General features: G+C 38.5%; 1 protein-coding gene across 5 annotated transcripts in view; it reads right to left on the reverse strand.

The window, feature by feature from the left end:
* The window catches only part of LOC126484389 (centrosomin-like), a 435,221-nt gene that overhangs the window by 16,423 nt on the left and 402,669 nt on the right, over window positions 1-16,129 (reverse strand). For all 5 annotated transcript variants that reach the window (XM_050107884.1, XM_050107886.1, XM_050107885.1 and 2 more), the window contains one exon: window positions 13,648-13,971. In XM_050107884.1, coding sequence (XP_049963841.1) covers window positions 13,648-13,971 — 324 coding nt within the window. The remainder of the gene's footprint in view (window positions 1-13,647; window positions 13,972-16,129) is intronic.

A 16,129-nucleotide genomic window follows, 5' to 3' on the forward strand; every position in this document is an offset into this window, starting at 1 on the left:
CCATGCAAAGTATATGATCTGCTGAGTTTCACTTCCGCCAGTATCTCTCTTCATCATTACACACTCCAATCTGCCAGGTAACTTCCAAACACCACACACATCACTGCAGTTAAATATTCACCATGAAACAATCCCTTAAGCTTTGGATAAACAATTCCTGCACATTGTCTTCCAGTAGTGCTTGTCCAGCAAGATATGCAGAAGAACTTCCATGAAATTTGGAAGGAGGAGAGGTATTGGCAGAAGTAAAGTTGTGAGGATGGGTCAATGAGCTGTACCTGGATAGTCACCCAGTGGCCCACAATGTTTTTGATTCTCTGTGGAGTTCTTGCCACAAAGTGCCAATGCTGTTGTAAGGGAAAAAAGTTTACTACGTAAATGTTTCATTGGACTGTGAAACAAAATCGGTTGGTCTGGTATTTGATTAATTGTGAATGCATAGTTAAATAAATTTTTTTGGCTACATATTTTCAATGGTGGTACTCCTGCTTCTACAAGAAGGCTACTGACTGGGCTCGTCTCAAAAGTTCCAACTGCCAAACAGATTCCACTGTGGTGAACAGGGTCTAATATTTCCGCATTCTTGCTGCTGACCCATAAACCATGCCTCCATATGAGCACTTCATACACTGTTACTAAAACTATTCAATTTGCATTTGACGTGCTGCTAGCGACGGAAAACACTATTCAGTTTCTTCATTTGGGACTTTTGAGCTGTCGTGTATGTGGTAACCATGTAAGTTTGTTATCAAAAAGAACTCCTAGAAAATGGTACTGCCCCACTAGTTCCAGTAACTGCATTTCAAGATATAGTTCTAGATGAGGATGGGCAGACTGTATTCTACAAACGACGCATGATTTAGTTGGTGAGAAACATAATCCATGGTGTTGCACCAACTTTTGTGCCTTCTGCACATCTGTCTAAAGTTGGCATTCTACTGTACATAATGATATGGAGAGAGAGAGAGAGAGAGAGAGAGAGAGAGAGAGAGAGAGAGAGAGAGAACTTTGTATAAAGACTGGTTTTCCTCGTAAACTCCACTTTTGCAAAGCTGATAAAAAGTGATGCCACCATGTTGTATAGTACATCTTGTATAAATTAAAAAATACTGCAACCACACGTTAGTAGTGCACAAAGGCCTCTCAAATCACAAATGCCAATTGTATGAGGTGATCTATGTTTGTTTGAGATCTTTGGAATACGCAACTGGAATCGGGAAAGAAGATTTCTACATTTCAAACACCAACAAAGCCATGCATTAACCATCCTTTCTAAAAAATTTCTCAAAGTGCTGGTTATGGTGATTGGTCTGTGGTCTTGTCCTGGTTTTGCTATAAATATTGTGATACTTGCCCTCCATTACGAGGGAAATTCTGTGCATTGCCATATCTTTTTAAATATTTGTGCAATAGCTTTTTACTGTTTTCACCAAGATGATGAAATGCATGATTATGGGAGCCATATGGTACTGGGGGCATATCTCCACATTGTTTTAAAATGTTATTTAGTTCCCAAGTTATAAAGGGTGCACTGTAGGTTGCCTGGTCTGTTGAAAGATATGGTATTATATTATCTTAAAAGTCTATGCTGAGCAAAATTCTTACATGGAGACATTTCTGCATAATGTATCACTAAAATTTCAGCAAAGTCAGGGGAACTGGTGTTGATTTTTCATAAGTCAAGAATTCCCTAGATTCTACCAGTATTGTGAAATTCACTTATCTGCTGTAATTTTGGCCATCCCTGTGAAGCTGAGGAAGAGCCGTCATAGAAAAAAGATATCATTCCCAACATTCTTGAAAGCAATCTTCTCTTTCACTAAGTAATATGCTTTTGCTCTTAATCTTCTGAATAAAAGAAAATTTTCAGTAGAGGAGGCTTGCCTATGACATTGTAGAGTCCTTCATTGTTCTCTGATGGCATCCGCGATCACTTTGCACTACCATGAAACAGGTTTCTATCTAGTAGAACCTGAAGAGAATGATATTGACGTGGATGCAGCTTGGGATGAACACATCTGCCTCATCCTGTACTACTTTATCAATTCTTTTCTCTGTATTTATTGTCATCTGTGCTTCAGCAGTGGAAGAATTCTAATTGGATCTTTGCAGGGACCACGGTGATAAAACTATCAGTGTGGTATAAATCTGGAACTGATACAGTAATCTGCTAATGATCACTATTGGAATGTTCCGTTGGACCATAGGTGCGAGGTTAGGTCTGCAAATATTCAAACCTATTGCAAAATAGGAGCCGTAGGAGGTCCTAAAATGTGTTGGGGCTTCCGAATTTATTTGACAGAAATCAAGGTCTGAGAATAGTCTCTATTATCTGCCATTTCAAGTCGTTATCTCTCTACCATTTACTCCATTTTTACTGTACATGTTATATCCTCTAAACATAGGAAGAAAGCCCTCTAAAAATCTTGATTCTTGTACAGCAATAAATAATGTGGGAGAATTTGTGATCAATTGTCGAACTTCTTCCAGATGGTGACGCATTGCATTTCTACTGTAAAATCACAGTGAAGGCGTTGGTGTGGTCAGTGAAGGTGAGGTTGATATGCACTGATCTGCAGTGTTCCAGTGCCTCTTGTGTGCTTGGCTTAGTTTTTGCATGTTCTTCAGCTGTTGAAGATAATTCCAGTTCTGTCAGAACTGATGAATCAGTTCTTTCCTTTGTTCTTTGCTTGCCTTTTCCCTTCTTTTTCTCATTTTGCTGCTACCCATCATGGAATTATTCAGGTTGTAGGTCTGGGCAAGAAGATGATGAATGTTTCTTCTGCCTGACACCTTAGTTTCTTTTAACCAATGACTAGTATTTGACTATACATCAAGAACATTTTGGGGAAGAAGAATCTGTGGAGAGGTCTTCTTTCCTGGTGCAGTCGGAGGGATGTGAAGTCTCTCCTGCTGTATCCACAGGGAGGCTCCAGCTGACTCTGTAAAGTTGAAAATAAAAAGGGGTGGAGATCTCTCGTGCTCGTAACTTTTGGTTTTGTTTGCAAGTTCTTGGTCGATAGCATGTGGTACATCAAGCGCTGAAAAATTTGAAGTAGATGTGGTGATAGCTGCTGCTTTTGCATGATTTGTCACCATGTTGAGTGAACGCATGCATTCATATATTTTCTGTGCCTCAGGATATGACAGTTGATCCACCGTTTCATACTTTCTTGGATATTGTTTTCTTTTTTAAATACTGGACAGATCGATGAATGTGAGGGATGGTGTTCCATACAATTTACATGCAAAGGTGGTTGTTCACAAGGATGAAATTCATATTTCTGCATTTAGGGTCTGCCATACAGCGGGATGACGTGTTTCCAAAACAAAAGCATGGAAAATATCTCATGGATGATGGAACTTCAGGTTTCACATCACATTATACCCCCTAACTGTAACTTTTTCTGAGAGAATATTTTCTTCAGAAGCTAAAATGAAAGAGCCTGTACTTGTTCAGTTATCTTTTGGACATTTTTGAACCCATCTGACAAAATGTACTCCTCACTGTGCTAGATTAGCTTGTAGCTCCTCATCTGTCTGAAATATCATGCTTCTGTGAAAGATAACTCCTTGTACTATATTCAAAGCTTTAAGTGACATAATAGTCATTGGTATTTCACCCAGTCTTTTACATGACCAAAGTGATCGAGATTGTGCAGAAGAGGCTTTACTCAATGATTCATTTCTCCTTTTCCAATGCATCTACTTCTCCAAATTTATCTTCTGTTTATCCACAAAACATAATGACTTTATCACTGTAAAAGTATCCCCATCATCTTCTCAGTTAGCCCTGTACCCTAGATTACATCATGATACGACATTTTTAGTGAATAATTCCAGGTAAGCTGTCAATAGTTTAGTGAGTAATCCTACTCCTTTACTACAAGCTTGTTTTAGCTATAGCACCATTCTCAAGTAAACGTGTAATGTTACATTTGGTAAGTGTACTTACATTCATATAATTTTGTAGGGAAAGGTCAGTTTGCCTACATACATAGATCTAGTTGGAATAGATGCCCATATTACATGAGTGAGTAATTATCTATTTGTTGCTAGGTCACCATAACCACGTAAGTTTTGTTTGTGTATAATATTTTTGTGAAATACTTTTGCCAGTTGGAATGACATTTTATTCTCTCTGATGCTTTATGTTTACAATGCAGTCTTTGCTAGTGAGTGACATTACTTGCATTTCATCACTATTATAATTTTGTTATCATTTGTAAATATGACTATCTTTGGTTTCATGTTTACTGTGATTTTTAAAAATTTTGTAGATATTTTTTGCGTTTGAGAACAATCTCTTCATTAAGGATATTGCTGGATAACTTTTTGTGAGGGTATATACAATGGGACCTCATTTAAGAAGCCCCTCGCATAACATGCAATTCGGGGGAAGGGGAGGGGGGGGGGGGGGGGAAGAGGAAGAAGAGAGAGGGAAGGAGACACTCGCTTAACAAACAATGTTTTGCATACTGAGTGACAACAATTTAGCTCAGTGTGATGTCACCAGCCATTCGCATGTGAGGTGAGGTAAACGTTCAAGATTATGAACACCTTTCATTATCGGCTGTGGCATATGAACGATGTCATCAGTATGTACTGCAGTCTGGGTTTAGCGCTCTTTCTGCTACCACCTGAGCGCCACTTGTGATCACACACTTTTCTAAACTTGGTTCACATGGCCTTTTTTTGTGCAAATTTCAATAACTTTCTCAGAAATGTCTCCAAAGGTAAATCCACAAGAAGATGACCATAAGAGAAAGAAAATGACCTTGGAAATGAAATGTAAAATCACTTTGAGATGCGAATGTGGTGTGAGTATTGCCGATTTGGCATGCACATATAATTAGCCTACATCAACTATTTGCACTATCCTCAAGAACAAGGACAAGATTAAGGAGATTGTTGTTGTTGTTTTGGTCTTCAGTCCTGAGACTGGTTTGATGCAGCTCTCCATGCTACTCTATCCTCTGCAAGCCTCTTCATCTCCCAGTACCTACTGCAGCCTACATCCTTCTGAATATGCTTAGTGTATTCATCTCTTGGTCTCCCTCTACGATTTTTACCCTCCACGCTGTCCTCCAGTACTAAATCGGTGATCCCTTGATGCCTCAGAACATGTCCTACCAACCAATCCCTTCTTCTAGTCAAGTTGTGCCACAAACTCCTCTTCTCCCCAATTCTATTCAATACCTCCTCATTAGTTATGTTATCTACCCATCTAATCTTCAGCATTCTTCTGTAGCACCACATTTTGAAAGCTTCTATTCTCTTCTTGTCTAAACTATTTATCATCCATGTTTCACTTCCATACATGGCTACACTCCATACAAATACTTTCAGAAATGACTTCCTGACACTTAAATCTATACTCGATGTTAACAAATTTCTCTTCTTCAGAATCGCTTTCCTTGCCATTGCCAGTCTACATTTTATATCTACTTCGACCATCATCAGTTATTTTGTTCCCAAATAGCAAAACTCCTTTACTACTTTAAGTGTCTCATTTCCTAATCTAATTCCCTCAGCATCACCCGACTTAATTCGACTACATTCCATTATCCTCGATTTGCTTTTGTTGATGTTCATCTTATATCCTACTTTCAAGACACTGTCCATTCCGTTCAACTGCTCTTCCAGGTCCTTTGCTGTCTCTGACAGAATTAAAATTTCATTGGCGAACCTCAAACTTTTTATTTCTTCTCCATGGATTTTAATTTCTATTCCGAACTTTTCTTTCGTTTCCTTTACTGCTTGCTCAATATACAGATTCAATAGCATCGGGGAGAGGCTACAACCCTGTCTCACTCCCTTCCCAACCACTGTTTCCCTTTCGTGCCCCTCGACTCTCATAACTGCCATCTGCATTCTGTACAAATTGTAAATAGCCTTTCACTCCCTGTATTTTACTCCTGCCACCTTCAGAATTTGAAAGAGAGTATTCCAGTCAACACTGTCAAAAATCTTTCTCTAAGTTTACTAATGCTAGAAACGTAGGTTTGCCTTTCCTTAATCTTTCTTCTACGATAAGTCGTAAGGTCAGTATTGCCTCACGTGTTCCAACATTTCTATGGAATTCAAACTGATCTTCCCCGAGGTCGGCTTCTACCAGTTTTTCCATTCGCCTGTAAAGAATTCGCGTTAGTATTTTGCAGCTGTGACTTATTAAACTGATAGTTCGGTAATTTTCACATCTGTCAACACCTGCTGTCTTTGGAATTGGAATTATTACATTCTTCTTGAAGTCTGAGGGCATTTCGCCTGTCTCATACATCTTGCTCACCAGATGGTAGAGTTTTGTCAGGACTGGCTCTCCCAAGGCTGTCAGTAGTTCTAATGGAATGTTGTCTACTCCCAGGGCCTTGTTTCGACTTAGGTCTTTCAGTGCTCTGTCAAACTCTTCACGCAGTATCATATCTCCCATTTCATCTTCATCTACCTCCTCTTCCATTTCCATAATATTGTCCTCAAGAACATCGCCCCTGTATAGACCCTCTATATACTCCTTCCACCTTTCGACTTTCCCTTCTTTGCTTAGAACTGGGTTTCCATCTGAGCTCTTGATATTCATGCAAGTGGTTCTCTTTTCTCCAAAGGTCTCTTTAATTTTCCTGTAGGCAGCATCTATCTTACCCCTCATGAGATACGCCTCTACATCCTTACATTTGTCCTCTAGCCATCCCTGCTTAGACACTTTGCACTTCCTGTCGATCTCATTTTTGAGACGTTTGTATTCCTTTTTGCCTGCTTCACTTGCTGCATTTTTATATATTCTCCTTTCATCAATTAAATTCAGTATCTCCTCTGTTACACAAGGATTTCTACTAGCCCTCGTCTTTTTACCTACTTGATCCTCTGCTGCCTTCACTATTTCATTCCTCAAAGCTACCCATTCTTCTTCTACTGTATTTCTTTCCCCCATTCCTGTCAATTGTTCCCTTATGCTCTCCCCAAACTCTGTACAACCTCTGGTTCTTTCAGTTTATCCAGGTCCCTTCTCTTTAAATTCCCACCTTTTTACAGTTTCTTCAGTTTTAATCTACAGTTCATAACCAATAGATTGTGGTCCAAGTGTTAGCTATGATTAAGTTATGCTCTGTACAAAATTCTACCAGGCGGTTTCCTCTTTCATTTCTTAGCCCCAATCCATATTCACCTACTATGTTTCCTTCTCTTCCTTTTCCTACTCTCGAATTACAGTCACCCATGACTATTAAATTTTCATCTCCCTTCACTACCTGAATAATTTCTTTTATCTCATCATACATTTCATCAACTTCTTCATCATCTGCAGAGCTAGTTGGCATATAAACTTGTACTACTGTAGTAGGCATGGGCTTCGTGTCTATCTTGGCCACAATAATGCGTTCACTATGCTGTTTGTAGTAGCTTACCTGCAATCCAATTTTTTTACTCATTATTAAACCTATTCCTGCATTACCCCTATTTGATTTTGTATTTATAACCCTGTATTCACCTGACCAAAAGTCTTGTTCCTCCTGCCACCGAACTTCACTAATTCCCACTATATCTAACTTTAACCTATCCATTTCCCTTTTTAAAATTTCTAACCTACCTGCCCAATTAAGAAATCTGACATTCCACGCTCCGATCCTTAGAATGCCAGTTTTGTTTCTCCTGATAACGATGTCCTCTTGAGTAGTCCCCGCCCGGAGATCTGAATGGGGGACTATTTTACCTCCGGAATATTTTACCCAAGAGGATGCCATCATCATTTAATCATGCAGTAAAGCTGCATGCCCTCGGGAAAAATTACGGCCGTAGTTTCCCCTTGCTTTCAGCCGTTCACAGTACCAAAACAGTAAGGCCGTTTTGGTTAGTGTTACAGGGCCAGATCAGTCAATCATCCAGACTGTTGCCCCTGCAACTACTGAAAAGGCTGCTGCCCCTCTTCAGGAACCACACGTTTGTCTAGCCTCTCAACAGATACCCCTCCGTTGTGGTTGCACCTATGGTACGGCTATCTGTATTGTTGAGGCACGCAAGCCTCCCCACCAACGGCAAGGTCCATGGTTCTTGGGGAGGGGGGGATACATGCCAAACAACGGTTTTGTATTCTGGACGATGTTGAAAGGTTGCTCATTACATGGGTAAATGAGAAGCAATTGCACTATTAACGAGAAGATCATTTGTGAAAAGGCGTGAATGATTTTTGCCAACCTCCTTGAGAAGACACCAGGATCACCAGCGGCCGAAGAAGTGTTTAAAGGGAAGCTGTGGGTGCTTCGAGAAGAACCAGCATTCACAGCACTGTGAGGCACGGTGAAGCAGCCAGCTCTAACACAAAGGCAGCAGAGAACTTCATCAACAACATCAAGATGCTCGTATATTCTAATGGTTATCTGCTGCAACAGGTTTCGTGTGACAATACAGGTCTAATTTGCAAAATAATGCTGAAGTGTACCTTTATAACAGCAGAGGAGAATGCATTGCCCAGTCACAAGCCAATGAAAGACCATCTCACACTGCTATTCTGTGCCAAAGCAATTGGCGATTTGAAAATTATACCGCTGCTTGTTTACCATTCAGAAACCCCATGAGCCTTCCAGAAGTGTACAAGTCCAGAAGAGCAAGATAAAAGTGATGTGGAGGTCCAACAACAAGGCGTGGGTGATACTTGATCTTTTTTTGTGATTTGATCAATGAACTATTTGGTCCTTCGGTGAAAAAATATTTACTTGCGATGAATCTGCCACTCCATGTCTTGGTTGTTATGGACAATGATCCTGCCCATTCCCCAGGCCTACAAGACCACCTCCTTGAAGAATTTCATTTCATCAAGATCCAATTTCTGCCCCCACCACCACTCTGTTACTCCAGCATATGGACCACCAGATTATTTCTAACTTTCAGAAGCTCTACACTAATGCACTCATCTAGCATTACCTTGAGTTGACTAAAGCCACCAATCTCACTCTCAGAGAGTTTTGGAAATATCACTTCAACATCGTTGCCAGCATCAAGATGATTGAAAAGGCGTTGGAGTGCATTGTTGAATGTGACTCTGAGGCATTTTATTCGATGCCTGTGGTCAACAAGATTTTGTCTTTGGCCAAGAGAATGGGACTAGAAGTGGATAAAAATGGTATCAATGAGTTTGTGGAAGATCACAGCCAAGAAATGACCACTTAAGAGCTTATGGAGTAGCAGTGTTTTTCCCAGTAGGAAGTTGTGGAGAGGAATTCTTCTTCTTCTTCTTCTTCTTCTTCTTATTCTTATTCTTCAGAGGAGGAGGAGGAGGAGGAGGAGGAGGAGGAGGTGGTGGTAACAGCAAAGCAGCAATCTACTGGCCCTATAAAGGAAATGTTGAAAGCATGGGAATATGTTGCATCATACACCGAAAATTATCACCCCAACAAAGCAATAGCTACATGCGCTACAAATTTATTTGACAATAATGCTGTGTCAGTTGTTTGCCAAGTGTTGAAGCATCAGCAGACACAAATGACTATAGATAGCTTCCTAGTAAAAAAGAATTATTTATGTATCATGAACAATAAAGTACATAATACTGTATGTATAATTTTCTTTGAATAAATGGCATGAGTAAGATAAAACTTTTAGTACTTTTCCTGTACAGAACACATTATCGTATTTTACATTAATTTATAGGGGATAAATTGTTTCGCTTAATGAATATTTCACATTATGTATAAGATTCTGGAATGAATTATGCTTAGTATCCGACATTCCACTGCATTTGTAATTCTTCCAAGATGTCCATGGTATATCACTTTGGTATTCTGTATAAAACTTTTAATGTATTTTCAATATGTTCTGTTTGTGGTTATGATTTTTGGGATCATGGTAAAAGCTTGATTGAATGCTGTTGCAATTTTTTGCGTGTTCTTTGAATCTAATGTTAAAATTTCTTCCTGTTTGACCAATCTAGAACTTTTCGCAGTCATTACACGAAATTCTGTATATTTTTGACAACCCAGGATTATACAAAATTTCATGTAATGACTGTGCAAAATTCAATATCAGCTAGACAGGAAGAAATTTTTAACGTTAGATTCAAAGAGCATACAAGAAAATGTGACAGCAGTCAATCAAGCTTTCACCAGCATCTCAAAAACCAAAACCACAAAGCAGAATACATCGAAAATATAATACAGGTTCTACACAGAATACCAAAGGGACTTACCATGGACATCTTGGAAGAATTAGAAATATGTACCCACACAAAACATTATGCAAATGATATCCTTAGTAAACAAATCGACGCCAGACACAAAAATTACCTAGAAAATTTTACTGAGTTTTTGGAATATGATTATCAATAAAAATCACAGTAAACATAAAACCAAAGATAGTCATAGATACAAACAATAGCAAAATTATAATAGCAATGAAACTCAACTAACATCACTGACTAGCAATGATTGCACTGTAAACATAAAGCATCAACAAGAATAAAATGTCATTCCAACTGTCAAAAGTATTTCGCAAAAAATATTACATACAGACTAAGGTTATAGTGACCTAGCAACAATAGACAGTTTGCACACTGATGCAATATGAGCATGTATGTCAACTAGATGTATGCAAATTGACTTTTCTGTACAACTATTTTAAATGTAAGTATACTCACTAAATGTATCATCTACAGGTTTCCACAAGAATGGTGCTATAGCCAAAACAAGCTTGTAGTGAAGGAGCATTACTAATTAAGCCGCTCTGCAGCTTACCTGGAATTAATCACCATATGTTCTAGTACACTCCAGGTAGCGAATAAATTGTTCTGTTCTCAGTCTTCTGACTAGTCCCTCCTTTCATGGGGTAGCCAGAGTACGAAAAGCAGTTGGGATATAACTATACGCATGGAAACGTGCCAGCTACTGCAATCAAGGTTTCTCCCCACATGCACCATCCAACTACAGTAAAAGTTTTCTGGCATAATGGCCACTGCTGGGAGTCCTGATGCACCAAGATGAAGTGTGTCTACTCCCTGGCATGTATGGGGAGCTTCTAACTCTGGCATCAGAAGTGTTGTCAAGTGGCTCTACCAAAAAGGATACCTTATAAACCCACTACATTGGATTGGCTACAGCATGGGCATTTAAGCACAGAAATAAGCCAACATAGTTATTGTGCACAGAGGATCTTTAATGATGCAGGGAGTTGGTGCTACTTAGGGATCTCACCCCCAGTTATCCCACATCACAGAAAAATTTTGAAAATGGTGGCCAAACCCAAAAGGGGACCAAATATTACTTCAGCCAAAAAGTTGATGTAGAGTACAATGGATAAAGATATTAACAAACAGAACCTACAGACATAGCTGAGTCAACATCACAGGTTGCCACCAAGGGGAGGAAAGTAGAAGCAAGAATACTCAGACACACAGAGGGACTGCAGTACAAGAAAGCAAGTAGGTGCTGCAACAGCTTGTGGCTGCATGCTTGCTGTGCACATCCTCACAAAAAGAGCTGTGAGCCCCCTGAGCAATTCAGTACAGAGGTGTTAAATGTCAAATGTACACACAAACACAGCTGCAGACTAGTCAAATACTGTAAATGAAGGTTCTTTCTTCTTGGTGAAGGGTGAGAAAGAAGTCAGTGGCAGCTCTAAGTGATATCCCTTTCCCTCGTAGCTCTCATTCTACTTTTTTCATTTATAGTACCGTGAAGTAAGCTATCGTTCTTACAGTTAAGCCTTCTTCAATTGTCTTTTGTGTATTTAGACCGGTTGTACTTTGGACTCTGTCCCTTGAAATAAGATACTGAGATAAACACATCATCAAATAAGTTGCAACATCAAAATTAACGGCAAAATGATGGATGAGAAATGTCAGATAGTTATGGTACTAAATTCAGTGACAAATCTGAGAAATTTTATTCTTTATAACAAAACTAGCAACCACAAGAAAAGGCTTCATTGTTTTATAATAAGAAATACAACTGATCTGACCATTGGAGTAATGTTGGCTAATATTTACAGTGTAATTAGTGACAAACATAGCTCACAGGGTTTTGAAATAAAATACACTTTTAGTGTAAGGCATAATATTAATTTCTGACTGATCCATTCTGGGTCAAATCATGACACAAGGCCTTTCAGAGTCCAAATTATGTTGTCTTACAAAAACAATATGGAGAAATGTTAACAAATGGCTCTGAGCACTATGGGACTTAACATACGTGGTCATCAGTCCCCTAGAACTTAGAACTACTTAAACCTAACTAACCTAAGGACATCACACACATCCATGCCTGAGGCAGGATTCGAACCAGCAACCATAGCAGTCGCGCGGTTCCGGACTGAGCGCCTAGAACTGATAGACCGCCGTGGCCGGCAAAAGTTAACAACTCCCCAAATAATAGAAGCACTGAGCCACTGAAAGGCACACAAAAAAGAAAGAAAATACTTTCTCACTGCTGTAAAGTCTGTATCTTTTCCAAAGCACAGCACAAATTATCTGAAGCTATAGCAACCATTATTTGATAGCAAGCACAGGGTGAATGACTTGATATTGTTGTTGTAAGTCCAGTCCTCACTCACTCCCTCACTCACTCACTACCAAGCTTAAGTCATATTCTCTGTCTTTTTCCCAGTCCCATCCCCCTCATTTTGTGAGCCAGTTTACTGAATGTATCCTTTTCACCTCTCTCTCTCTCTCTCTCTCTCTCTCTCTCTCTCTCTCTCTCTCTCTCTCTCTGTGTGTGTGTGTGTGAGTGAATGAATTTTTTTTACCAGAGATTTATTGTATACCCAAAGAATACACCTGATGACAAGGGCATTGTTTTAAAGTCTGACACACAACGAAGACAGTCTCACACATCATGACAGCACCACACAATAACTTCTGAACAATGATCAAGTATCCCTGTCTTGCTTTTCCTAGCGAAACATTTTAAAGGAGGCTATTCAGGTTTGGATAACTCACAGCCTGATCAACAGACAAAAGAATCCAGTGTGACAGAAATACAAAATCGATCAGAGACAACCTTATCACAGGAATGGTAACACAGACAATAAGATTAGTGAGTACATGCCATATTCTGTACTAATCCATCTTTGAGCCATATTACACTAAAACTGAGCAATTATTGGAGGACAACAACTGTAAGTTTCAAATGACAGCTCCTTTAATATCACTGCAGACAACTTCTAAATCATAAATTTCAAACACAAGGAAAAGAAAATAATGCTGATCCTTCATCAACTGAACAGATACGATGAACATAATATTATTATTGTTACTGAAGACATTTTGTTATACCAAATCTGAAAGCATCCAATTTAACAATGATCATCTTAATGAGCATGACATTCACAATCTATATTAAAAACCTGCAAGTGGAAAGTAAGAGTTATCATACACTGTCAGTATGTTCTAGAAGCTATGAGGAATTTCACAAATAACACAGAGAAACCAGTCTAATTTGGGTATTCTCCAATTGCACTGATCAAAGTGTGCCGCCAAAATGTTGGAACATAAACAACATCAAAAAATGAAGAAAACAGTTATACAGCTATTTATCAAATTGAACTTACTGAAATTCTGTGACTAATGTATGAACAAAGCCACTATGCTGTAAGCAGCAGGGAAAATTCTCCTATAATAAGGAACAAATTTCATGTGGGCACACAAAATTACAACCATGAGCCACTTACCTGTAGAGCTTTGCTGTTTGTTTCCAATATTTTTATCTTGTTCTGGCTTTCTTCTAACTGTAGTCTTGCAGTAATTAGTTCTTTTTCTAACTGATGAACTTTATTTTGTGCTAGATCTAAGTCTTCACTTGTTTCCTTAAGCTTCTGCCATAAACTGTGTGCATTGTCCACCTCCGGAACAGGTAAATTTAAAACAACTGTTTCAAGCTGCTTACGAATTAAGTCATTGTGCACAAGTGATGATTCTAGCTTCTCTCTCTGATTTCGTATCTGTTCTAACAAGCAAACTGAAATAGTAACTGATCTTTCATCAGCCTTGTGGCCCTGAAACAGAAGAAAACATCATTAATTCTTTATTGTATTAATAGTAGACATTGTTACAGGACATTTCTAAACATCATGAGCTGCACTTAAAATGTTCATTAGCCAAACCAGTATCTGAGTATATAACCCATTGCCAATGCCATCTGGCACAGAAGACAACAAACAACTGAATAAATTATACAGGACATCACTGGTTTCAGCCTCTGGCACTAGACCATTTCAGATAATGCACCATCCGGCTGACAATGACGACACTTAGAACAGCTGTGCTGACACCAATCACAGAACTGAGCAGTTGTTCAGGTACCTGTCATAGTTCATTGAAGACAAGAGTCTGAACAACAGATGTAGAGGTACTAGAACATGTATAACACCTCCGAAATACAGCACTGATAATGGCTAGTTACTAGCCGAAACCGGATCTGCTAGAATGGAAATGCTGCCTGATTGCTGCTCTTTACCGTTTTCAAAGTTACATCATGGTTGTGGAGTGCATTCCACTTTTCTAATGGAAGGTAATTTGATAATGTTAAGTTTCACAAAAGAGCTTGCAGAATTTACTAACAATTATGTAAAAAATAGCATCCAGTAGCTGAAATTGTGAATAATTTAAAAATCATTTTTTAGTGCAAAAAAAAAATGCTTTTTAGTTTTTATCCCTTTCACAGCTGCAGCTATTGAAACTGGCATGAGTCAAATTAAATACAAGAAAAATATTTCTAATAAAATTTAGGTAGATAAGAAAATTAATTACTGCTATAGAATTCACAACTTTCAAGTGGTGGATGAAAACTCTTGAGATGAGTTATGTTTTAGTGATAGCACAAGTAAGTACTGTACAGTAGGTGAAAAGAATGAATAGCCAAGTCATCTGGTGTGTCTAGTAAAATTACACCTCTGATGTTTGAAGGAGACAACACTGACTTTAAATGCAATGAACTCCGTATCTATGATGGGTGGCATGTCACATATATAAAGTAAGATGATGTGTGTTCTACATTTCATTAACTGTTACCTCTTTTGTGATCTCATACAGTTGTATTACAACATATTTAAGTGACATGGTAAGTTTGAAGGCATATGTGATCACTAGTATAGCTGGTATCATAGTAACTCTTTGGGCAACTTCTACATAAATATGTGCATATTTCCCAAGGAACAACACAAACAGTTAGCCCTGAGGTTACCAGAAAGTGTTGCCACAAGGAAGGACCTGCTGGATGCATACCACGTAAAGAAGTCCAAGTGACCCCTATCAGTGCAATACATTGCACTAGTGTTACAAGATGCTCTACTGGAATGAGTAATATGGTGTTATGCAGACTGCTACTATAAAGTAGGACAACGACCATTAGTTTGATATTTTATAGAACAAGTGGACTGATTTTCATTCATTTTGTGGATTGCGCCAGATTCTTATACCTGTTTTGTCTCTGGGAGTGACAGGACTTCAACACACTATTACTTTCACATTGTGAATAGCATCAATAATGTATTGTATATGTAGTACTGAAAGTTATTTCAGTTAGCTTCAAACAGGACAGCTGCAAAAGCTAGCATTCTTTCCCGTGTTATTTTTAAATGTGTTTAACTTTAGTACTGGAATGTCACCTCCTGCAAGTACGTAATGGCCAGCCATTCTCCCTCAATGTAATATTACCATTTTGTTAGGTGACACACAAATTTCCAGTGAAATGCTACATTTTTAAGATCGAAAACAAGTAAACAACATAGCTTTACTTAATAAAGACCATGTTTACGAACAATAAACACTGTACTTTAAGGAAAAAAGGCTAGCAAAAAACTAAATATGACTTTTTTAAAATTTGTATTGACAATATTCCCCCCCCCCAAAATTATATCCACTGCGTGGTTGCATACAGGTAGCAGGAACATCAGAAGATAAACAGGGGGCGGGGGATTTAAACTGAAAAGAATACCTAATTTTTTACAAAAAAGTTTAAATTTTTCTTTGTGTCTATCAATGTATTTGGAACAACATAATCTGCATCTCTTGTCCACGGTATCTGAGTGGAACTGAATATCTTTTCTGATCTAACACATTTAACCTGAAAGCACAGTTTTTTCTTTTCTTTCTTCTCCTGTCTCCATTTGACGAGTATACTTTCTTTTAACTACAAAATTACATTATAATAAC

The sequence above is a fragment of the Schistocerca serialis genome, chromosome 6, assembly GCF_023864345.2.
Source record: "Schistocerca serialis cubense isolate TAMUIC-IGC-003099 chromosome 6, iqSchSeri2.2, whole genome shotgun sequence".
Taxonomy (NCBI): domain Eukaryota; kingdom Metazoa; phylum Arthropoda; class Insecta; order Orthoptera; family Acrididae; genus Schistocerca; species Schistocerca serialis.